The 23,841-nt window shown below is 47.3% G+C and overlaps 1 protein-coding gene across 1 annotated transcript in view; it reads right to left on the bottom strand.

Moving 5' to 3' along the window:
- LOC144937073 (neutral alpha-glucosidase C-like) overlaps nt 1-16,058 on the bottom strand; it is a 28,684-nt gene extending 12,626 nt beyond the window's left edge. The window contains exons 1-13 of the mRNA XM_078864314.1: nt 15,828-16,058; nt 12,868-12,933; nt 12,348-12,456; nt 11,246-11,373; nt 10,526-10,699; nt 9,662-9,719; nt 6,316-6,394; nt 5,820-5,916; nt 5,088-5,274; nt 4,156-4,309; nt 2,964-3,199; nt 2,337-2,463; nt 894-973 (exon numbers count right to left, since the gene is read on the bottom strand). Of these exons, the coding sequence (XP_078720440.1) occupies nt 894-973; nt 2,337-2,463; nt 2,964-3,199; nt 4,156-4,309; nt 5,088-5,274; nt 5,820-5,916; nt 6,316-6,394; nt 9,662-9,719; nt 10,526-10,699; nt 11,246-11,373; nt 12,348-12,456; nt 12,868-12,933; nt 15,828-15,844 (1,512 nt within the window). The 5' untranslated portion in view covers nt 15,845-16,058. The remainder of the gene's footprint in view (nt 1-893; nt 974-2,336; nt 2,464-2,963; nt 3,200-4,155; nt 4,310-5,087; nt 5,275-5,819; nt 5,917-6,315; nt 6,395-9,661; nt 9,720-10,525; nt 10,700-11,245; nt 11,374-12,347; nt 12,457-12,867; nt 12,934-15,827) is intronic.
- Between the last annotated feature and the right edge of the window lie 7,783 nt (nt 16,059-23,841).

The following is a 23,841-nucleotide window of genomic DNA, read 5'->3' as shown; positions in this document are numbered from 1 at the left end:
CCCAGGTCGCTGGGCTAACCACGAAGCCACCGCTCCATTCGTAGCACCAACACATTCCATCTAATCACCCTGCCGCACTGTCAGGACTGTGACGCGATCAGAGAAACGGGACTTTGAATTTGCTGTGATCTCACAAAGCAAATAAAATAACTACACTGGCACAGCAGTGAACCTTGGGTTCGAATCCGTGTTGCCGTCTGAGATTAAAACCAGGTTCACTCGTGCAGCGAGTTGTTCGTCTCTGATTGGTGGCCAACGATGCAACATAAAAGATCCACCATCACCACCATCATCATCATTGTGGAAGAGTGCACCCCACATTTATTGTGCAAAGGAAAAGGCCAATTGAAGGATTTTTGAGAAGTCCAGTGCGATTCCTTCTCTCTCGCAAGGGGCAGGGTGCTCTTGTGACACGCAGCTATCAGAATTGCAACACGAGAGACAGAACACAAGAAACAATGGAAAAGAGGTGAACATACTGTTAATGTTCATTGCAATATAATAATATAATTTATTTATCCAAGTAACCCTCACTAAGTGTCAAGACTTTTTTGTCAGCAGATTCGTGCATTGCGATTTTATCCAATTTCATTTTTTAAGGAGTGTTTCGTGTGTCTGAGGAAACAGGGTTACCCAGAGTAAACCTAACACACGAGGAGATACTGAAAGGTTCACACAGATGGGTTAATGACCCCCATTCACCGTACCACCATGAGCTCAATTAGCCATACAAAGTCGATGTTTTTTTCACGTAATGATTATGATGTTGACATATTTAACGTAAGCGGTTCCACATCACATTGCATCACAATCCTAACAATCCGGATTTAAAAAATAAATCTTTAAAAACGTACCACACGTTTGTGTCTGGCAAGTAGGATATGTTTCGTTACCTTGTAGTTGCAGTAATCGAACTTGCTCGCGTACCAATCACGCACCTCGGGGTTGGTCAGGTCCAGGTATGAGGAGAGGCCTTCCGCATAAAATATTAAAAAGGCGTATTAATATTTTGACGGCTCACACTTGAAAGCCCTCCCACCGGTGATCCGCGCTGTCTACTCCCGGCCCCCTCTGCAAGTCTGCCCCGTGCCGTGTGAAGAAACAAACAATGAGGGCAACGTGACGTTTCACTAAACCGTGCAGTTATAATGTACACACTGAATGAGCCTTGTAAGCTCAAGAGTGGCGAGTGATTGCCGAACTGGCGAACTGGGCACGGACGCTCGCTTCACCACAACCAGCTTGGTGAAGTATGATCCAACAACTCCCATGTTAGGGCACTGTAAGTGTACCGGTTTTTGATTGAATTCGTAGAGCATCACACTCACTGAATGATCCTCGTAAGCTCAAGACTTTCTTTCTCTCCTCTGCCTAAAACTGTCTCTTGCTTTGAAAACAAAGCTAGAGATGCACCTCCTGTTCACCGATGATGCACGCGTCCCAATGTCTTGTACAGCATCTTGCAATGCGTATTTAGAGAATATTGAATTAATATTAATAATACGTTACATCCCTTTTGTCAGTCAGACTGGTGGATGAAGGCCTACTCACACTCTATCAGCCATAGATCAACATTCCTGCACCTCCAATTAGCACGGTTGGCTACGTACGGTGCGAAAGAAGTTCGACTTACATACATACACACATACTGTCATGGGAGTTGCTTGCCTATACTTCACCACGGTGGTCAGTTCGGGTTGGTGGAGGTGAGTAGTTGGGGGGGACGAGGGGTGCTTCAGATTTTGCTCACCGCTGACGTTGGCCGTGGCTGAGCGTCAAACCCTGAGCGCCGGTTTCATCGTGAAGTGTGTAAAACAAACTAAACTAAAACGAAGCTATTTCTAATTTACCAGGTAAGGCCCCAGTGAGCTCTATCGATATTTTTTAGAAGCCACCTGGCCATAAATTACGTCTCAACGAAGTGGCTTATCGTGCGGAAATGTATAGCAGTCAAATACTCTATTCGCACATTTATGAATGTGGAGGGAAAAACCCGTAGGACCCGGAGAAAATCCACGCGGCCACAGGGAGAACACGCACACTCCAAATATGCAACAGGCGTCAGAGTCGGTATCGAACCCACGAACTCCTACATACCAGGCGAGGGAGTTAACATCTCGCAACTCTGGTGACAAGATGTCACCACTCTCCCCAATTGTCGAGATCCCCATCCTCAGACTACAGAGTACGGCCTCCGCCACACACGAGGGCCAACTCTCTATTTGTCCGTGATAATCTGGCGGTGCGCGTGTCGTCCTCATATGTATGTACGTATGTTGAACTTCTTTCGCACCCTACGTAGACAACCATGCTCATCGACAAAGGCTGACACTCACCGGGCCAGCAGCGGCCCTCGTAGTTACTCCCGTCGGGGTTTCGGATAAAATATCCCCTGGCATTGCCCTCCGAATAAACGAAGTACTCATCGTCCACCTTGATGTGCGGGTCCACAATGGTCACCACCTGTGGAGACAGGAGACAGTGCCGGGCGGTCATCACCCCCCACTGACTTAAAGTTACGTTTCACGACTCTTCCTGCATGAGGGGTTTAACGGTGCATCGCTGAACATTAACTCTCAAAAGTTCACGATCCGCGCAGTGAACTCCACAAGAATCTACGTTTGTTGATTAGTCTGTGCTGTGCAATATGTAACAAATTCACGTGACCCTGCATCCATTACAGAGCGCTACAATCAACAAAAGTACTAGGAAAAATAAGAAAATGTATCCTTGTACTTATGTATGTTGAATTTCTTTCACACCGTATGAAGCAAAACGCGCTAATCGGAGGTGCGGATCCTCAAACTGAATCGCGATCCTTAACCTCGACAATCCATCGTATCCCGAGGGAGGTGAATCGAGTACAGACTGCCATCAGAGACGCGATTAATAACGGCAAGCCGAGCAGCCACGAGCTCTGTGGGTTTTAGCTCCAGTGTCCCCCCCCCCCCCACGCTGCTCGCCTTGCGACCTTTCGCCGCGAGGTCGTTCTGGAGGCCGACGGGGTCGGGGAAGCGATCGCCATCCCACGTGAAGTACCGCTTGCCGTCCGTATGCTCAATGTCGAGCCACAGGACGTCGCACGGGATGCAGCTCCTCCTGAAGCCGCTGTCAATCTCCCGCGTGTCGGCCTCCGTCTGCTCGGCCCAGCGGCTCTGGTGGTAGCCGAGCGCGAAGAAGGGTGGCAGGGCCTGCGTGCCTGCACTCCCAACGGAGGAGAACCCGATGGCTCTGTCGACAACAGCCGTAACGTGACGCGCCACCAGTCGCAATGTCAGGGGAGCTACATTGGTGAGATGTTAACTATCTCGCCTGGTATACAGGAGGTCGTGAGTTCGATCCTGACCCTAATGCCTGTACATTTAGAATGTTTATGTTCACCCTGTGCTTGCGTGGATTTCTCTCCAGGTCCTTCGGTTTTTCCCTCCACATTTAGAATCAACGCGTTTAGAGTATTTGGCTGTTAGAGATGTCCACGTGAAAAGCCACTACGTTGAACAATCATTTGTAGCCAGGTCACTTCGGAAAAAAATAACTATGAAGCTCAGTGGGCCTTACCTGGTAAAAGAAACATATAAATAGTAAAGATAGTCTCACAAAAAGAATCACAGTCACAATTGGTTTCATGTCGCCAGATAGGAGGATCTATTCAGGATTGTCGCAGAGCTGTGCGACCGCCCCCCCCCCCACCATGGTGAAGAATGGTCTGCGGAAGCAGATATCACAGAACTAATTCTGAGATCCCTGCAAAGTGATCTCTTCTCCACAAAGAGTAACGATCTTGCATGTCAGTCAAACCAATATGTTTAATTTCTTGAGCTGGAATTTTGCCAAATTAACCGCAACACCAAATTTAAACACGACGGGGGATGTTTTTGTGCGCGGTCATTGACGACTCCGGTGAAACCATTAATCCACTAACTACACTTTAAAACCCAGTTCAATCAAGTGCTCGATGTGATAGTTCGAGTACCCAGCATCTCAGCGGACGGTGTCAAGCTCAGCACTCTTGACCTCTTTGACACTCGCCCTGGATCACATCCAGAGAGAAGTGACCACAGCCGCCCCCCCTTGGGTTGGCACGGCTGTGGTCACTTCTCTCAGGATGTGATTCAGGATGTGATTCAGGGGGTGCGGCGTGTGCGGAGCACCAACCCGTGAGGGCGGCGTACTGCCGGAACACGTCGCACGGCGTCGGGCCCGGCAGGACGAACACATCGATGATGCCGCTCTCTGACATCCAGCGGACCCCCGTGTCCACTCGATCGCGGGCCGACGAACTCTGACTCGCCGACGGCTCGGAGGGCACCTGAAAGGGCCCAGGTCAAGTGAAGTGAATTTAATTTTTGGTCACATACGTGGTGCCTTTTCTGGCACAAATCTCCTACTCAAAAACGCCACCATCACGTTCATACTCAACACAGATTTTTAGAAAATTCGAAACGATTAACAGAGAATGGATTGACGACACAAGAGATTGGTGCCAGAAAGATGCGGCACTACTTGAGCACGTTGGCGCACGACAGAGGAAAGTGGAAACAAATGACGGCATGTGCAGTGGACACCAACGGACTATCTGCCCATGGATCGTGATGATGATGATGTGTTTAGATACAGCGGCGCCTGATTTCTCAGGTGCTACAGACCGATGTAGGCTGCTGTGTAAAGTTGGGTAACGACTGCATAGGTGACCTCATGCCATGGCTGGACAAATGCCGTTGAGCTATTTTCATTTACAAGTCTACTGTCTGTAGATCCGCTTTTATTTATTTGTCAGACGTGTTATTAACGTCGAGCGCATCAATCAAAGAGCATAAGAATCGGCTTTAACAGATGAAGGGCTACAGGCCAACATCCGCTACAATAACACCGCGACTTCAAACACAACAGGGCCCAGATAAAATAGAGTTAAGAAGAGCAGCTGGCAGTGCGCAGACGATAGAATGGCCCCTCCTGAGCTTTGCGACGCACCGACTCACATACACAATAACGTAAATATGTATGTTGAACTTCTTTAGCACCGTATGTAGCCAACCGCGCTAATCGGAGGTGCGGGTTGTCGTGGTTCTTGGTGTTGACTGCATTACCGGAGGCTGCTGCTGCTGTGTCGTAGACACATCCACCCAGGTTTCGGAGGAGTTGAGCCAGAATATGGCGGAGGTGCGCCGCGCTGAGTGAGCGAGCAGCAGAGGGACCGCCCCGTACAGGCCCTGTGGATTGTGCAGCTCGTAACCAAACGTGTCCAAGTTGAACATGCGGTAAGGGCTGCCCTCCCTGCACAAAGCGGCACACGCAGACGGGCACAAAGGACGGGCAAAACCTAAAGCGTACCTCGAGTATTCAACCATCGTCTTTAAGTGAATTCTCATGAGATGTTATTTTATGTTAATGCTGTTAGGAAACGTGTGGAATTATGGCCCAACAACCCCCATGCTAGGGCACTGTGCTACGCGCCTGGCGACCCGAGTTCGAATCAGTCGCGAGTAATTGTTGAACTGGTCACAGACACTCGCTTCACCACAACCAGCACAGACCAGCGTGGTGAAGTATGGTCTCACAACCCCTGCAGGGGACAAACCCATGGGTGGGGAAGCCTTAATGCTGCAGTGACTTGGCAAAGAGCTGCCAATGTAATCGTTTTAATTGTAATTAATGAACGAAACTAAACTCTTTTTATTTTACCAGGTAAGGCCCACTGAGCTATACAGCTCTTTTCCACAAGCGGCCTGGTCACAAATGATAGCTCAACAAAGTGGCTCATCACGTGGACATTTATAGCAGCCAAACACTCGCAATGTTTATGTGTGGACTGAGCGCACGTGGTTGGCTTCAGTCGGAAGCTGGTGGCTCGCTCGGGAATGCCGTAGACGTGGCCACAGTCCGGCAGCGCAAAATCCAGCCCCACCGAGGACGGCCCTGCTCGCAAAATGCAAAACACGAGTCAATTATCCAAATGGCGCATTATGTATGTTGATTACTCTACGAATAACCCAACCGGTAATGAATTATCTTACAAGTGACGACAGCACATGAATCCCTCTTTTTAACACCGAAACAGGAGGATATCTCCGTAACTCTGGCTGTTGCCCAATGATACTGGTTGTAATTACCAGATAAACGTCGTATTCGAATTGTATATGTTGTGGGTTTACTCTCCAACACACCAGTGTGCTGAACTAGTGACGAACTGGCATGTTCTGTTTACGTGACAAACCTTACTAATTGGCTGTGTCGGGTGGTGGTGGGTTTAACGACACATTTATATTTATATGATCTAACCCAAAAACATATATTATGGAAATAATTGTTCTGTACCGTTCATTTTTATGTCCACGACCTCATTGAAAGTTTCTTCCCACAATCCATCACTGTCAACGTCTGCTCCTGACGAGGCCTATGACAAAAACATCGGTCACATTGCAGTTACAATCGCAATCATATTCCCACGGGATATGTTGGTGATAATAACTTTTATTTATTATTCCACCTCGGAGAGTATTGTTCCGTTATCAGTCCACCAGTAACCTCTAGCGGTTACATTTAAATTATCACATTCTGGAGCCTTCTCATCCTTATATTGTACTATTTTTCCTTGAGTAATAACTAAATATATGATCTAAACCATTATAAAGATCAGACAGATACACCAAGATCACACAAAGTAACAAAACACATAACAAGAAAATAATAAGACAAGGTGATATGCTTTAACGGAGCCTATTCAAAGAACATTTTGAGATATTTTTCAGAGACACCGATTTATCTTCATCTGTGAAGTATATTGCAGACAATTTAAAAGATAAAAGAAAAGCTTTGTGTCATTTGGATGGATAAACACCCATAAACTATAACACAGCAAAAAATGTATCCCTAGGGCAATTATAGAAAGCAAATTGGAATTCAAATGAACTAACTAGCCAAGTGAAGGTAGGATAATCAGAAAATGTTTTCCCGAGTAAAGCCCATTGAGCTCAGGAGCTCGTTTCTAAATGTGACTCGGCCAGCAGACATCAAAGCATTCCACAAATGCTTTCGGTTACTGAATTTGATCATGAAAGAAGCATTCCTTAATATTTGTTTTCATTATCTGTCAATACATCCACAATAGTATTGATGATGATGATGGAGATGACAACCTTCCCGTCGTCTCCAATGTTGCGTGCTCATCACAAACCTGGTGATCGAACGCCAAACAATACCGCCACCACCACCACCACTACCAAACAATACCGCCACCACCACCACCACCACTACCAAACAATACTGCCAACGTGCCCGTCAATGCCGTCGCCGCACAAATGCTGCTGAATGGAAAGATCCCTTCAGACCGGCACGCAAGAGAGTGAGTGCAGGCAACAACTCCACCAATCATCAGCACCGACAATAGCCTTGTCATTCCCCCTCACTGAAAAAGAAGCCATTGATGCCATGAAAGCCACCGCATCAGGAAAGGTCGCAGGGTTAGACAGGATTTATCCCGAGTTCCTGAAACACCTTGGTCAAAAAGGATGCCGCTGGCTGGCCAGATTGTTTTCCGACATAATGGCCTCAGGCAAAATAAACAAAATGGTCATTGCCATTCCAAAGCCTGGAAAATCAACCGCAAACCCAAATAACTTCCACCCCATATACCTGCTTACTACGGTGTACAAACTCCTGGAGAGGATGCTACCGACCCGTATGTCACCAATCTTCGAGGGGGCTATACCAACTGAACAGGCTGGTTGCCGCCCCGGCCGCAACACATGCGACCAAGTGCTGGCACTCACCATGCACAATGAAGCTGGCTACCAACGCAAGGGCATCACAGGAGCTGCTTTCATCGACCTATCAGTGGCCTATGACACGGTATATGGTGGGAGGGCCTCATGCCCTCCCATAAGATGCCAGCAGACCCTCGCTACTGTCCAACCGGCGATACCGAGACCACCTATGGAACACTGGCAGAAGAGCCTGCTTACTCAGTAGCGGGCTTGCTCCGGCACTTTTTAACATATATAATTAACCACCCTGTCACCATCAGCTGGAATTTTGGCTACGCCGATGACCTGGCACTTGCCATCCAAAGAAGGGCCCAAACTGAGGTCCAAAACGACCTGTGCGAAGACCTCAAGAAACTAAAAATGTACCTCGAGTGCCGGAGGTTCCGGCCAAACCCAGGCAACACTTCCGTCAGCTCATTCCACCTGAACAATGCAAACGACGACCAGAAACCGGCCGTCACTTTCTGTGGCGAAAAGGTCCAGCACGAGAAGTCCTCGAAATACCTCGTGTAACTCTCAACAGGAGCCTCACCTGCCGTGAACACCGACAGAATGCCGCTGTACAAACAAAATGACGAATTGATCTCATGTGCATAAACTGGCCGGAACAACATGGGGAGCAAACCCAACAACGCTACGGATGGCCACCACACCTGGGTCTTCTCTGCGGCAGAATATTGCGCCCCAGCCTGGAACAAAAGCGTGCACACGAAGCTGGCGGATACACAGCAGCTAAATGCCGCCGTGAGGATCGTCTCAGGGACGCTAGAGAGCAACACCGCTGCCGTGGCTTCCGGTCCTCACAAACATCGCTCCTCAGCAGCTCCACCGCGATGGCGCACGTGCGAGGGATTACCGCAAGGCCATCAGAAGTCCAAACCTCCCAATAAACAAAGGACATTTCCATGCCACCACCGCACATGTGGCTCAAATCCAGACAACCTTTCTGGCAATATGCAAACAGCCTCCATGACGACGACAAGACCACCGAAGCACGATGGAGAGAATCCTTGGCAAACAACAACCCGCTGCAGAAATCCATCATCAGTGACCCCACAATTCTCCAACCGGGATCTGACCTATCGAGGAAGATCTGGTCCTCCTTGAATCGGATGCGGACACACTCCATAGAAGATGTGAGAACACTTTCTCTTTGAATGGAAAATTAACGAGAGCCCAGTTTGTGATTGTCGAGCGACATCTCAGACCGTGTAACATGTCGTGAACGACTGCCCAATCAGATCATTCAACGCGGCTACTCCTGAAGCAGTCGAATAGATATTAAATATCGACATCAATTTATAATCAATTGCAATTCCCTAAAAAATCCATACGAAAGAAGAAATATTGATGATATAATAAACATCTTTAATACATCATTAATGTATCTAATATGAAATAAACATAGGTAAACACATAAACAAGAACACGATTAAAATGAACACAAGAATATTTCAATACGGACATTTCAGTACGTATGAAGATTTTACGAGCACTGTATTGTAATTCTGCAATCCCTCAATGGGTATCTTTAGCGAGCACTCACAACCAGCCAATCACAACCGGCCAATCACAACCGACCAATCACAACCAGCCACTCACAACCAGCCAATCACAACCAGCCACTCACTTCATGTATCAGATAATTCAGGCCAGGCCACGGCCTCTCAAAAAACAAACTTGTAATTTGAAAAAAAAAATTAATGCCGATTTTTTTGTAAACTGTGGTGAATTTTTCATGTTTGCAACTCCTTTTCATCATGTTTATCATGGTTGTCTACGTACGGTGCGAAAGACGTTCAACATACATATAACATGCATGAAGTTATGAGCAGCATGACAGGCGTCTTTAAATAAATCAGTAGTGGTAAGATCAGTGTTAATCAAACATCACTTGCCTCCGTTGCTTTTGGGTCATCATTTGCTGGTGTCTCCACACCGCTTACCCCAACAGCACTAAAAACACAAAGTGTAAAAACTGATATGTAAAAGAGAAGAGAAATGCAACGGGCCATTTGTAAGTCAGATGAAATAGCACAACAATAAAGGCATTCTGGCCTCACACTGTGCCGAGAAAGCACACTGCAGCATTGATAAAGTGGGGGTGGCGGGGGAAATATTTCCATCAGGAGCACAAACGAACCACAGTGCAGAAGGGGGAATATTAGCGGGTGGCACACATCTGCTGAAAATTCCGCCAGCCGATCGAATCAACAAGCGTAGAGTGGGGATGAAAACATAAAAAGAGAATGAGCGTGGGCCTATAAGGATAATGATTAAAATAAACGTCCAGCCAATTCCACCAATGGACGGATGCCTCCTTACGCCACGTGGAACACAACAGCTTTATTTTAAAACCGTGCTTCACCACACCGGGCAGTGCAGGTTGGAAAAGGACTGCTGCCAAACCCACCCTCTCACACCCAGTCCCTGAACTAGTTCAGATATCAGGAGCCACGAATCAGACTAAAGTCTCCGTGTAACACTGTACCACTGCTTCACCACAGATCGATACAAACAAACACCGACACACTTCTTCTTGGTTCTTTCGGTAAAGTCACGTAGAAGGGAAGTAATAAAATAATACAAATAAAACATAATAATTCTCACGACGGCTGCTTGCGTTGTGGCCGAAACGTCGTGATAATTATTGTTTTATTTGTATTATTTTATTACTTCCCTTCTACGTGACTTTACCGAAAGAACCAAGAAGATGAATCCCTGCAGTCACGAAAGCTTTAAAACGAAAGACTTCATCATACCGTTCCGGTCTCTCTTGAAGAACCTCAAAATGCAGCAGACCCTGCGGGTTGAGACTCACAAACGGATTCCCAGCGAGACGAACTTCTGCCTGGAAGGGGGCGGCCGTGACGACTACGCTCACTTCCCCGGCTCCCAGTGTCACTCTCTTCTCGTCCACGGATTCCTCAGTCCATCTTCCGCCGAGGGAGAGCACAGGTCACAGAGGGGAGGGCGTTTTGTATGCTACGTCTGTACCGCTGTGCACTGCACGTGAACGTCCATGCCGCAGTGCTATTCTGTCCAGTAAATAAAAATTCCCTTTTACTAGGTATGGAATAATTATATAATAATTGTTATGATGATATACTGCTTTAATTCAATGATTTTAATCGATTCTTACACTCATAACATAGGCAACAAATTACGTAAGAATCGATTATTAACTATTAGTGTAAATTACGAGCAAATGATGAGCTGTCAAATCTAGACTCACGGTGCAAACTAAATTGTACCAAAGGGGAAATAAGTTATACATTCTGGGAACAAACGGCAAGCATGAATCACGGCAATTCATAGGATCAATGGGAAGGTAGCTATAGCATTAGACGTCTACTATCTCAGAATCAGAATCTCTATTTATTCTGGAAGAATCCGATGAACTATGAAGCTCTTTTTTCACAGATGTCCAGTCGAGGCGAGAAAGCCTCACTGCGTCTCAAAAGGTGACAGCGGTGCGGTACCTCTGGGTGTCCGGCTCTCCCAGCAGGACATCTGGGACCTGGTACCGTGGCCGTAGGGGGCGCGTCTCGTTGATCCGCACACGCACGACACCGTCCCGCAGAGAGGACACCTCGAGGCCCAGCTCGCTCTACGCCACGGGGCACAGCACGCGCGAGACTGGACACTTCTAAACATCCACTTCATTGGATGTATGTGTAGTGGAATAGCGCTGGCTGCTGCCAGAAAAGGGGATCTGCGGTGTACGGCAGTCCTGACGTCAGCAGGCCAGGACAGACACGAGAGGGGGATCGAGGGGAAAGGTCACAGAAGGGGCCCACCGGGAACCTGTTGGAAGGTTCCAGAAAGGGGGTGTGGCCATGCTGACGGTATAAGAGGGGCCGCTGTGGGGGACCTCGTGGCTGTTGTTGGAGTGGGATCCCCGTGGTGCTGCTCAAGTCCATCGTCACCGTCCTTCTCGTCGTCGTCTCCGTCTCTAGCACTTCGGAGCGCCGCCAGTCAGGCAGCCTACCAACTGTCCTGGCTGAGTAGCGTCGCCGATAACAGACGGACTAAATATTAAGTGTGTTGATCCCGATGGTGCTCGTTAATAAAGAACTGCCTCCAAGTCTTATCGTCTCCGAGTTAGTCACTACATATGTATGTTGACCTTCTTTCGCACCGTACGTAGTCAACCATGCTAATCGGAGGTGCGGGGAAAGGACAACAAACTAAACACACAAAAACAGTTCGAAGGAAATTAGTACTTGATCTAGATTTAAAAGTGCGTAGCTTTGACTGGCTTCTTAATATCGGAAGGAAGAGCGTTCCAGACGGCCGTAGAAGCTCATCTGAAAGATCTAGAATTGGAGCTTTCGTGACTGCAGAAATTACTATACTCATTGGTTCTTTCGGTAAAGTCACGTATGCAGAAATAAAATTTAATTTAAATAAATCACAAATGAAATGAAAGCACACGATGCAGTGACCGTCTTTGTTCAATGGTTAAAGTATTAAAGCTCGCATACGATCAACCACCTTCCAACCAAACCTAAAATATGAATCTCAAGGAGTTAATTGTCCTTAACTCCAGCACGACCGGCCGGCTTTCTCGGCGCACCATACCTCGTTTCCTTGATGCAGAAGTGGGAAGAGGGCATTTTTGTCCGTGAGAATTCGTCGGCCAATGTCCACTCTGTATGGGCAGACTCCTTGCTCAAGTGCCCTCTGCCGTCTGTGCAAAGATAAAGTCATTTAATTCTACAATAGTCATCATCGTGAGGTGAGATACTGCCTGATGGCCACTTGACAGTTTACAGCCCATTGTGAATCCACTGCCGGTTGAAGGCCTCCCCGCGCCATGTTATCATCATGGAGGTTGTTTCTATCGCCCTTCACCACGCCGGTGAGTGCGGGCTGATAAAGGGGCGAGTGGCGTCCAATATCCGGCTCAAGATATTGGACGAATCCATCAACACACAACACGTGCCACACCGCGCCGTCACTCCGCCCATGTGACCATTTAGAAAACACGAAACAAGAGACGTGAGACACATCGAGCGGTGCACGTTGTTGCTGCAAAAGAATCGTGACGATTTCTCAATTGAGAGTGGAACGCCTTTGACTGAACCCGTTTGAGTCATACCTGCAAAAAGCGCTGTCCTGCCAAGTCTTGAACGTTTTGGATTGCGAAGCCTCTTCCTCCACGGTTCTGTGTACACACAAACATCGATCACACGCCGAGCGCATTGCTCTGAGCGCACGCCACTTGGACAACTTTCAAATATATTCTCTTTGGTTTTTCGGTAAAGTAACGTAGGTAAAAATACATTATAAATGAAAACAACTAAAACATTTCATTTATTTTTAATTTTTAACTACGTGACTTTACCGAAAAACCAAAGAGTATGGATCCTTGCAGTCATGAAAACTTCAATTCTAGAATCCAAATATATTATTTGATTATTTCGACCTCCAGTTCATTCCTAAATACAAGAATTATAATACTGCAGTGTTACTGAACATGTGGTCAGCTCAATATAGACGTACATGCTGAGCAATGATACAAAGACCCTACAAAGTAGAGTAGAAATAACAGAAATGTGTCTTGTTGACAATGTAAATAAAAAGCATGGACAGACACAAACAAGATGTGTGACAAGTGTATGAAGGTCCAGCAGGTACAAAACGAACACTTCAGCATAATTAGAGATAGATGCAAAAAAATGTTATGGACATGTAATGTAAAAACAAGAGACTTGAATATAAATGTTACTTTGACTGTGAAAATAAGAGATTACTCCAAGCAGACAGTGGGGGAGACGGTTTGAACGATCGGATGCAGTCTCTGAACGGACACACCGGCTGGCGTGCAGTATACGTGAAGAAACGCCGTGTACTGAACCTGATAAATACTGTTCCCGCAGCCTGGAGGCAACACACTAAACGCCTGGGAGTTTCTTCTTTGCAATGCGGCTACCAACAGCAGCAATGGGGAGACAAATACGGCCGTGAGTGGTATTCTGCCCACCATCTCAAGTCAATGTAGGCGCTGTACTGCCTCCTGGATGAGTGATCGCCAACACAAGTTGCCCAGTCAGTCGGTAAGCCGGAATGGGATATATTTAAATGAATGTTAGTTGTAGCTCTAACTGCATGTCTGTAAAAGTATTGTTTTAAAAGTTGTTTAGTCAGCTGAGCGTATCACGCTACAATGTGCAATCAATTGTGTTGTACACGTGGCGTGTCCGTGTTGTATGTGTACATAGATTGTGCATGTGCGTTGCACACGTGCAGAGCGATGTCTTGGGCGTGTACACGTGTGTGTCCCGTGTACACGTGTGTGTCCCGTGTACACGTGTGTGTGTCCCGTGTACACGTGTGTGTGTCCCGTGTACACGTGTGTGTGTGTCCCGTGTACACGTGTGTGTGTGTGTCCCGTGTACACGTGTGTGTGTGTGTCCCGTGTACACGTGTGTGTGTGTCCCGTGTACACGTGTGTGTGTGTCCCGTGTACACGTGTGTGTGTGTCCCGTGTACACGTGTGTGTGTGTCCCGTGTACACGTGTGTGTGTGTCCCGTGTACACGTGTGTGTGTGTGTCCCGTGTACACGTGTGTGTGTGTCCCGTGTACACGTGTGTGTGTGTCCCGTGTACACGTGTGTGTGTGTGTCCCGTGTACACGTGTGTGTGTGTGTCCCGTGTACACGTGTGTGTGTGTCCCGTGTACACGTGTGTGTGTGTCCCGTGTACACGTGTGTGTGTGTGTCCCGTGTACACGTGTGTGTGTGTCCCGTGTACACGTGTGTGTGTGTCCCGTGTACACGTGTGTGTGTGTCCCGTGTACACGTGTGTGTGTGTCCCGTGTACACGTGTGTGTGTGTGTCCCGTGTACACGTGTGTGTGTGTCCCGTGTACACGTGTGTGTGTGCCGTGTACACGTGTGTGTGTCCCGTGTACACGTGTGTGTGTCCCGTGTACACGTGTGTGTGTGTGTCCCGTGTACACGTGTGTGTGTGTGTCCCGTGTACACGTGTGTGTGTGTGTCCCGTGTACACGTGTGTGTGTGTGTCCCGTGTACACGTGTGTGTGTGTCCCGTGTACACGTGTGTGTGTGTCCCGTGTACACGTGTGTGTGTGTCCCGTGTACACGTGTGTGTGTGTCCCGTGTACACGTGTGTGTGTGTCCCGTGTACACGTGTGTGTGTGTCCCGTGTACACGTGTGTGTGTGCCGTGTACACGTGTGTGTGTGTGTCCCGTGTACACGTGTGTGTGTGTCCCGTGTACACGTGTGTGTGTGTGTCCCGTGTACACGTGTGTGTGTGTGTGTCCCGTGTACACGTGTGTGTGTGTCCCGTGTACACGTGTGTGTGTGTCCCGTGTACATGCGGAATACCGTAAACACAGTATGGTGCATCACATGCACAAAGTGCAGAATGGCGTAAGGTCAGTAGGTAAGGTCAGTAGGTAAGGTCAGTAGGGCGTGGGCAGTTCACGTCGCTGGGATGATGGCCTATGGTCTATAATAAGGGGGGCGCCACGGTGGCCAGATGTTAACTACCTCGCCAGGGATACAGGAGGCCGCGGGTTCGATCCCGACCCTGGCGCCTGCTGTATATTTGGAGTGTGCATGTTCTCTCTCTCTCTCTCCGTGGTCGTGTGGACTTTTCTCCGGGTCCTCTGGTTTTCTCTCCACAATTACAAACATGCGTTTAGAATATTTGGCTGATATACATTTTTACATAAGCCACTGCGTTTAGCTATTGTGACCAGGTCGTTACTGAAAAGGAGCTAAACAGAACCGTATAGCCCAGTGGCCCTTATCTGGTAAAATAAAAAAATATATACTTTAATAGTTTTAGTTTATAATAACGAAATGTCAGCCAAGGCCATGATCGTGTCCGATCAAACACGTCCACCGCAGAGACGGAACGATGAAATCAGCTCGTGTGAAGGTCCTAGGCGGAGTATTGCAAGGCGCGATGGTGAGATGTGGTGGCGGCCTCGGGAGAAGTCCTTAAACCCAGCAGTGGATTGACCAAAGCCGCGTATGGTGGTGCATGATGGTGCATGCAGTGCGCGTGTTGCGAGTCAACAACACTCACGCCTCTCCGACTTCCATGTTGCAACTGGGATTTAAGACGCGAGGCTTCCAGAGAACAACGCTTCAGCACCACGTCGGCTGTGGACAGTGCCTACAGGTCCGGGCCAAACACACACTGTGGCTCACTGGACGCGAGCGAGTATGATCGCTGTGCCGTAGCAACACAACGAGTACAACTTTAACGCGGCCGTGCTCGCTCGCTCGTCGCGGGGCCCCACGCGTTTCTTCCTGCTAACCGCTTGGCTGTCGTCAGAACCATTTCCGCAATTTCACTTTCCGTTTCGCAGACGTCAAAACCCCGCCACGCGCCGCCGTCGCCGCAAGAGGACAGCAGAGTCCGCGCTACCGTCGCCGACCTGGGCTTGTTGTTGGTGTGTGTGTGTCTCTCGATATTCACAACAACACAATCACCTCTGGCCACGCACGGCTCCTAGACAGATGTCAATCCACTACTGGGCGACTGTCTCCCCACGCTGTCCTGCCCCGTGGTGGTGGTTGTTTGACTATACTTCACCACGCTGGTCACTCTGTGCGGGTTGGTGAAGGTGGGGAGTACAAAGGTTGGAACATATTTGAGTACAACAATGGATCTTGCTGCAATGCCCTCTGCTTACAACGTGGCCCGAAGTAGCCTGCAACACCTGTTCTGCATACACCTCACCCAAGCACTGTCCAGGCCTACACCTGCAGAGATTCGGAGATAATTCTAGATTTGAAGCTTTCGTGACTGCAATGATTCATATTCTCAGGTTTTTTCGGTAAAGTCACGTAGGTAAAACATTAAAAGTAATGAAAGTAAAATAAAACAAAACAAAAATAAAAATAAAATTCACGACGTTTCGGAGGCAACACAAGTCTCCGTCATCAGGTGGCTGTGACGGTCCCACCTGATGACGGAGACTTGTGTTGCCTCCGAAACGTCGTGAATTTTATTTTTATTTTTGTTTTGTTTTATTTTACTTTCATTACTTTTAATGTTTTACCTACGTGACTTTACCGAAAAAACCTGAGAATATGATTCGGAGATAAACACAACGCTGGGTGCGTTTCGAGTGATTCTGTCAATGGCGCTTCTCAACTGACCTCTTATTGCGCCTAAATCATCGTGAGGCTTAAAATTCGCTCCGGCCATATGAATGTGGAGTTTTCATCACTCGACTCCTAAAAGGTATACACCACTGGTAGATTGCCTTTGCTGCTTAATATAACGCTTAATTTGAGGTTCTCAGGTTTTTGTATATAATTTCCCGTGTTTACCACTGTTGAGATTGGTTTACTGCAAGTGTCCTGTATTTGTGGTGTTCTCCTATATGGCCTCTTGTTGCAGCAGCCCCTTTTGCCCACTTCAGCAATTGTTTCTTGCTGTGGTTGTCCCACCTGATGACGGACGCTTGTGTTGCGCCCGAAACGTCGTGATTTAGTTTATGTTATACCTACGCGACTTTACCGAAAGAACCAAAGAGTATTCTCCGGATTATAAGACGCACCAGAAAGTAAGACACGCCCCAAACTTGCCTCGAAGTCTGTACAAGATTGATCACAGATACCGACCGGATTCTACGGCGACCTTCGACTGTTGCTTCGAAATATAGGCGAGGCGGAGCGGTAAAGTGCGTCTTACAATCCGGAAAATATGGTGACTCATTTGTTTTCAGAATAAAAAAAAAATTAACCCGTAAAAACAAAGTTTTTCACTATAAATCCTTTATATGCGTGGCGGCTAGAGTCCTCTCGTCCTCTGGCTTGAGATGGCTGCCACCTATGGGTCAGATGATTGCCTGCCACCATTAAGCAATTGCTAATTAAATATAATTTATTTTTTCCTAAAAAGTGTAACATTTTGGAAAAGAATTTTCAAGAAAATAAATTGTCACGCACAACGAGTCTGTGTGCAAAATGTCAGCTCGATTGGATCACGGGAAGTGGGTTAAAAAACGACCGAAAGATTTGCACGGTCGTAAGCAAGCAAGCAAGCAAGTGAACTTAATATAAAGGATTTAAAAAAACTTGACCCAAAAATCCGCCCAGGTCTCCATTTCGGGCTCGAAACAAAAGACGAGCACGATCCATGGCTGATTTTTCTTTGGGGGGGGGGGGGGTCAGGTCGCGTGAGTAAAACAAATGTGTGTCGTAAACCCTTCATCCATCCGACACAGCCAACTGATGAAGTTGTGTACGTGATGACCACACGTGCCGATCTTTGACTGCTTCGGCAGCACCACCGCCGCGGTGGGATGTTGGGGGACGATGTCAGAGCGTTTAACAACGGCGGTGCGGACGTGTAGCTGAAGATGACCCGTCTCCCCGTCCCCGGGTCCATTTGAACACGAAACCGCAGGCGCAACTAACGAGGCACAATTATGCTTGTGTAAGGTGTGTGAATGACTGCCTTGAACGACCATCTCATTATGCGTGCGAAATGTAATGGCTCAGATCATTAAGCTTATTGGACCATTATGGTTATGTAAGTTACATTCTAATTTGTTCGCTCAATTACCGTAATTATGTTCGGATAATGTAAGTTGCATAATTGTGTATGCCTACGGAAAGGTGTAATGTGCTCGGTTCCCATATGTGAACATTTAGGTTAAATTGCAATAAAAGCATTTTTCATTCAACCACATCCGTCAGCTCCTCCATGCCTGCTTTGCGGAACAGCGAAGCCTCATCGGGGTTCTCACAAGAGGGGCATTTTCTCTCCCTGTAGAAGGCACTTCAATACCCGAATGGTTAAGACCATTTTTGGCATGGTGCTGCAGATATATATTTATATATAACCAGCTTCTCGGCCACAACGAAGTGGAAATTTCCACCCTGAGTCCAGTTGACTCGCGCACGCAGTGGCGTGGCTCAAGAGAGTGCAGGCGGTGCAACTGCTCCCGGGTCACGTGTGCAGTGACACGCCCGACACGGCAGTCGTCTTCATTTCCTCGGGCACGAGACGCACGGTCTTCAAGGAGTCCCTTCACTCCAAGCGTGTCGAGCTCTCGCGTACCCCCCCACCCCTCGTCCCCACCACTTATACAGGGTGCTTAAAAAAATGTTTAACACTTATATGGGACTATCGTTGTCCATGGAAAAAATTAACCCGTAAAAACAAAGTTTTTCACTATAAATCCTTTATATGCGTGGCGGCTAGAGTCCTCTCGTCCTCTGGCTTGAGATGGCTGCCACCTATGGGTCAGATGATTGCATTGCACCATTAAGAAATTGATAATTAAATATAATATTTTTGTCCTAAAAAGTGTAAAATTTTGGAAAAAAAATTTCACGAACATTAATTGTCACGCACAACGAGTCTGTGTGGAAAATGTCAGCTCGATTGGATCACGGGAAGTGGGTTAAAAAACGACCGAAAGATTTGCACGGTCGTAAGCGAACTTAATATAAAGTATTTAAAAAGAACGGATACTACACTGTAACATGATCACGAATGTGATGTTAACAGCTTCACAAAGTCAGTCTCCACTTGTTCGCCATCATTGTCAACGCGTGCCTGGAATCTTCTCCAGGTGGTCTCCAGAGCCCAGAGGCACATTTCTCGTGGTATTGTTGCAAATTCTCAGAAGTGTTCACATTGTTTTTTGATGCACCCTGTGTATATCCCTCAACGCTTCTTTCTCGAAGGTTCCTTGACCTACTTCCCCTCCAGCCAAATCACCTTCCACTTTCTCGAACGAATCCCAACCGACCTTCCTGTCTTTCATCCTCGGCGTCCCCACTCTTTTCCCACATTTGCATTTCTCCTTCAATCCCTTCATCAATGTACCTGCCTCGAACCAACCCCCTTTCAGGCCCGTTAAGTACCAATCATAGAGGGGCGTGTTCTTACTTCCTGATTATCCGTGCTACGCGGTGGCCACCACGTCAAGTGAGTATCGTTGGTAGTGATATCATCTCTACACGTGGGCGTGGAGGTGGGGTTGAGGCAGCTTTCGACGTTGGACGGGGAACATCGATAATTGCATTGCTTGCACCAGGGCCCATGCCAGCCACGCTACGCCACTGGTCTCTGCCCTACAAGTCCTGCGGCTGTCCCACACGGCAGCAGGGCAACCGGCATCAGGGACTGATGCTAGGGTTCCTGCAATTTGCACAGGCGCTGTCTACAGAGACATCAGAAACCAAACACACTGACCTCACACTGCCTATACAGGCATCCATTGGCTAATCACATTACACTCACACTGCCTATCGAGGCATCAGTAGCCAATCACATTGATCTCTGACACTGCCTCTAGAGGCATCAGTAGCCAATCACATTGATTCCTCACACTGCCTATAGGATTTATAGATGATTTTGTATTGCCTGTTTAAAATGTTGCATTACATAGGTGTGTCAAGTTGAATATGAAGGTTATTTTACTCCTATGTACATTAATAACAATCTAAATGCATTAGAACATTGTCTGATAAATGTGATTATTTCTCAGATTTAAATTGAAACTGGATTTCATACCGGTGACAATATAATTGGGTTTGGAGAGGGACTCGGATTGAGCTTGAAAATTGAAAATAAAATTAACCTCATATTTCCGCGCTGCAAAAGAACACGCTGCATCAGACAAAAAAACAAAAAGACGTTTATTATGCACACAATTCATCATCCAGGTACTTTAAACAAACAGGAGTTATGATAACAGCGTATGTACACAATAATAACTCAATGTAAGCACGCAAAATTTTTGAAATGCGCTGGTCAAATGTTATTACATTATATATCAGAACATGTCATTTATATCAAAATATTTTTTTAAAATATTACAACTATGCATCACGGTATATATTACTACCACTGCACTAAATGTAATTACACTATATAGTTAAAAGATAAAAGCACAGACAAGCCCGGGTTATATATAAGGGTGTGTGTAGGTCTCGGAGGAGCGTTTAAAATGCTTAGGCTTATAAATGTATAAAAGTCTCCCATATGATGAAGTTTGCTTACAGTGTTTCGGACATGTTAGGGTATTTAACAAAAGCACACAGGAGCCCGTGAAGGTCTTCTCAACAAGAGGACGGTGGTACTGCGATTTTACTTGAAGGCTGCCCCACGGTCGATATTCACCAGAACGGCGTGCGCCATCAGTGGCACGCAGGAGTCATGAAAACGATGACCCTTTGCGCCCGCCAACTTGAACGTCTCAATGTCGTCGGCTTTGCCGAGTCATTCTCCACATGGCATGGACACGAGCAGAGTGATGCGAGGTTCAGCAGTCAACCAGGTATCGTTTTAGTTTTGTTATTCTACAATCAGTAACATCGGTGATCGAGTGATTCCCTCTCATTCCCCAGCATGGCCACATTAGCTGTAAGCGGCGAGATGCTAACGATGTTAATTAGGTGCCATGGTGGCGAGATGTTAACTACCTTGCCTGGTATACAGGAGGTCGTGGGTTCGATCCCAACCCTGATGCCTGCTGTATATTTGGATGTTTGCTGTACTCTCTCTCCCGGTGGTTGCGAGGATTTTTCTCCGGGTCCTCCGATTTTTCACTCCACATGTAGAAACATGAGTTTAGAGTATTTGGCTGCTATAAATTTGCACGTGACAAGCCACTTCGTCGAGCTATTATTTGTGGCCAGGTCGCTTCTGAAAAAGAGCTACATAGCTCAGTGGGCCTGACCTGATAAAATAAAAACTAAATAGTCTGTTTTGGCCAATTGGGCAATCATTCCACGTAAGTAAATGCACCTGGCGTGGGAAACTCGGCCGAACTTCATGTTCCACGGTATGCATGGGGCTTGATTTGTCGGGTCGCCAAGACCCCAGCGCTGATACACCAAGAGCTGAACATGAATGCAGCAATGTCCTTCCACTCGTGGGAATGACACAATTTCGAACAAGATTCGGTATTGGGGATCATGGATAACAACACAGTTGGGGAGCTTGTTAAGGTCAATCTAAATTGAGTGAAATTAACGATTTTGGGGAGGGGGTGATTATTCAGGGTAGGGGAATTATTTGCGCCAAAAAATATTAAAATGAGTGCAGGGACTGACTTGATCGAGCGTTTGATGTTTCGGCAGCAAGCACAGCCGGTGGTGCGGTTCACCCAAACGGGGCTTGGCCCCTTCAAACCTATTTAGCAGTTTGCATTCAAACGCAGCCATGCACAAGCGGGACCCCTTGTGGACGACAGACCCGGCGAGAGGGTACAAGGTCGCACCACTAGCAGAGCGCGTGCCGTGCGAACGGATTTGGTGATGCCGTGCAATTTGACAAACATGTAGACAGCTCGTGTCCAAAGTGGGGACCCCGCGCCACCCTTTGGCGCCCCGGGCTACCTCGTGCTCTGCCAGTTTTCGGACGTCACTTTTCAAAATATATATATTTTAAACATTTAATTCATACACAAAAATGCTTAGTTAAAACATATTTCAGTCGTCGTCATCCCCCCGCCCACTGCCCCCCACAAAAACGTGTTTCAGTCTCCCAAAGGAATACTCTCCCCCGCTGTCTACGTCAGCAGGCGTATTGTTGCATGGACAGAGGGGAGGCCGCTGTCCGAGGAGACAAGGGGTTAATGAAAAACCGCTGAGACGCAAATGTGGGCAGACAATCGTAGGCTCCGCGGCAGGCGCAATGGAAGGTACTCGAATTGCGATTGTATTGCCGGCACTGGGCGAGAGCAGACAACGGTGTGCGTGTTGTAAGGGAGATGAAATTAAAAACCGGCATGTCATCGGACAATTTCAGCAACTGGTAATCTCATTTTCGATGTAGATTTTTGCACCTACAACTCCTCCTAACTCCTCCCACGGAGGGAAACAAATATGGCAGATCCTATCATCTGCGGGGGCTTCCGTACAATTTGCGTCGCTTATCTTGTGCGGTGAAAAGCATGGCCACTCGCAGAGAATAGGATGTATTTTTCCGCGTGACTTCTTGTCTGGGAAAACTCCACGCACAGGAAGCCGTTTCGCAAATCATGAATGCGCAAATCCACACTTGAATCGCGAATAATAGGAAGAATAGGATCGTGGCTAATAGGAGTTTCTGTGAACCCCACAGCTGCCACGGATAATAGGAGTCGCAGGAAATGGTGTCAAGGATAAGATGTAGCCGTCCTCGTTTATCCCTTTGTGAGATTCGACTTTTTAAAGCAGCAACAGCTGCTTACAATTTGAGCATCCTGGCAGTTTGCAATACAGCTTTCAATCATATGTGCATGTTTAATGCATAAAAGCCTACAAAGACAAATTGTATATAAACTACTCACCATCGCAATTACCATTGTCGTCATGTTAATCCCATAATTATGCCACCACCTTCATCACGGTCATCATCATCGTCACGATCATTTACAGATGCTACAGCTTCGGGAGCACACGTTTTTTTAAGGGATGATGCCCGGTGGTTGTCACGAATGTTGGAGTTTCAGTTAAAGGAGGAAACACGCCCAGGAGGTCATCTGCCACGGAGATGGAGCGAGAAGCTCAGAAAACGTGCAGGGCCTAGACGAGAGATGGTGACGGCTTGGGGAGGCATTCATCCAGCAGTGGATAGAGCATTGCTGCTGATGATGGTGATGATCGTCAACAAAGATACTGTGAGATATCCGTAGAATCATGTACGTCGGTGGTGGCACATTTTGTTGCTGGGAACGCAATCGTATATTTATGAATGTAACTGTCGTTGATTTAGGATAGGGAAGGAGAGAGCTGCGAATAGGGGCAGTTCGGGAGTGTTTTTAAGGAGGACAAACATCAGAGAGAGAGAGAGGTGTCAAGCAATCGAGGCACGCACCTAATGTATGTATGTATGTTGAACTTCTTTTGCACCGTACGTAGCCAACCGTGCTAATGCTGAAAAGGAATCCATAAATAAGTTAAGGGTGCGGGAAAGGAGCGGAAAATAACAATAAAAATACCCACAGTGATCCTGTTTGGACTGCAGTGAAAACCGACTCGCGGCTCACGATGCAATCGTAACTGCGACATGATCCCTGCCCCCCAGCGCTCAAGGAGAACCCAATCACAGTCGCCCCCCCCCTCCGCCCCCGAGTCCCAGG

The sequence above is a fragment of the Lampetra fluviatilis genome, chromosome 18, assembly GCF_964198595.1.
Source record: "Lampetra fluviatilis chromosome 18, kcLamFluv1.1, whole genome shotgun sequence".
NCBI classification, from domain to species: Eukaryota; Metazoa; Chordata; class Hyperoartia; order Petromyzontiformes; family Petromyzontidae; genus Lampetra; species Lampetra fluviatilis.
Note: the sequence above shows the minus strand (reverse complement) of the source record. Positions and strands in the feature narration are given on the sequence as shown.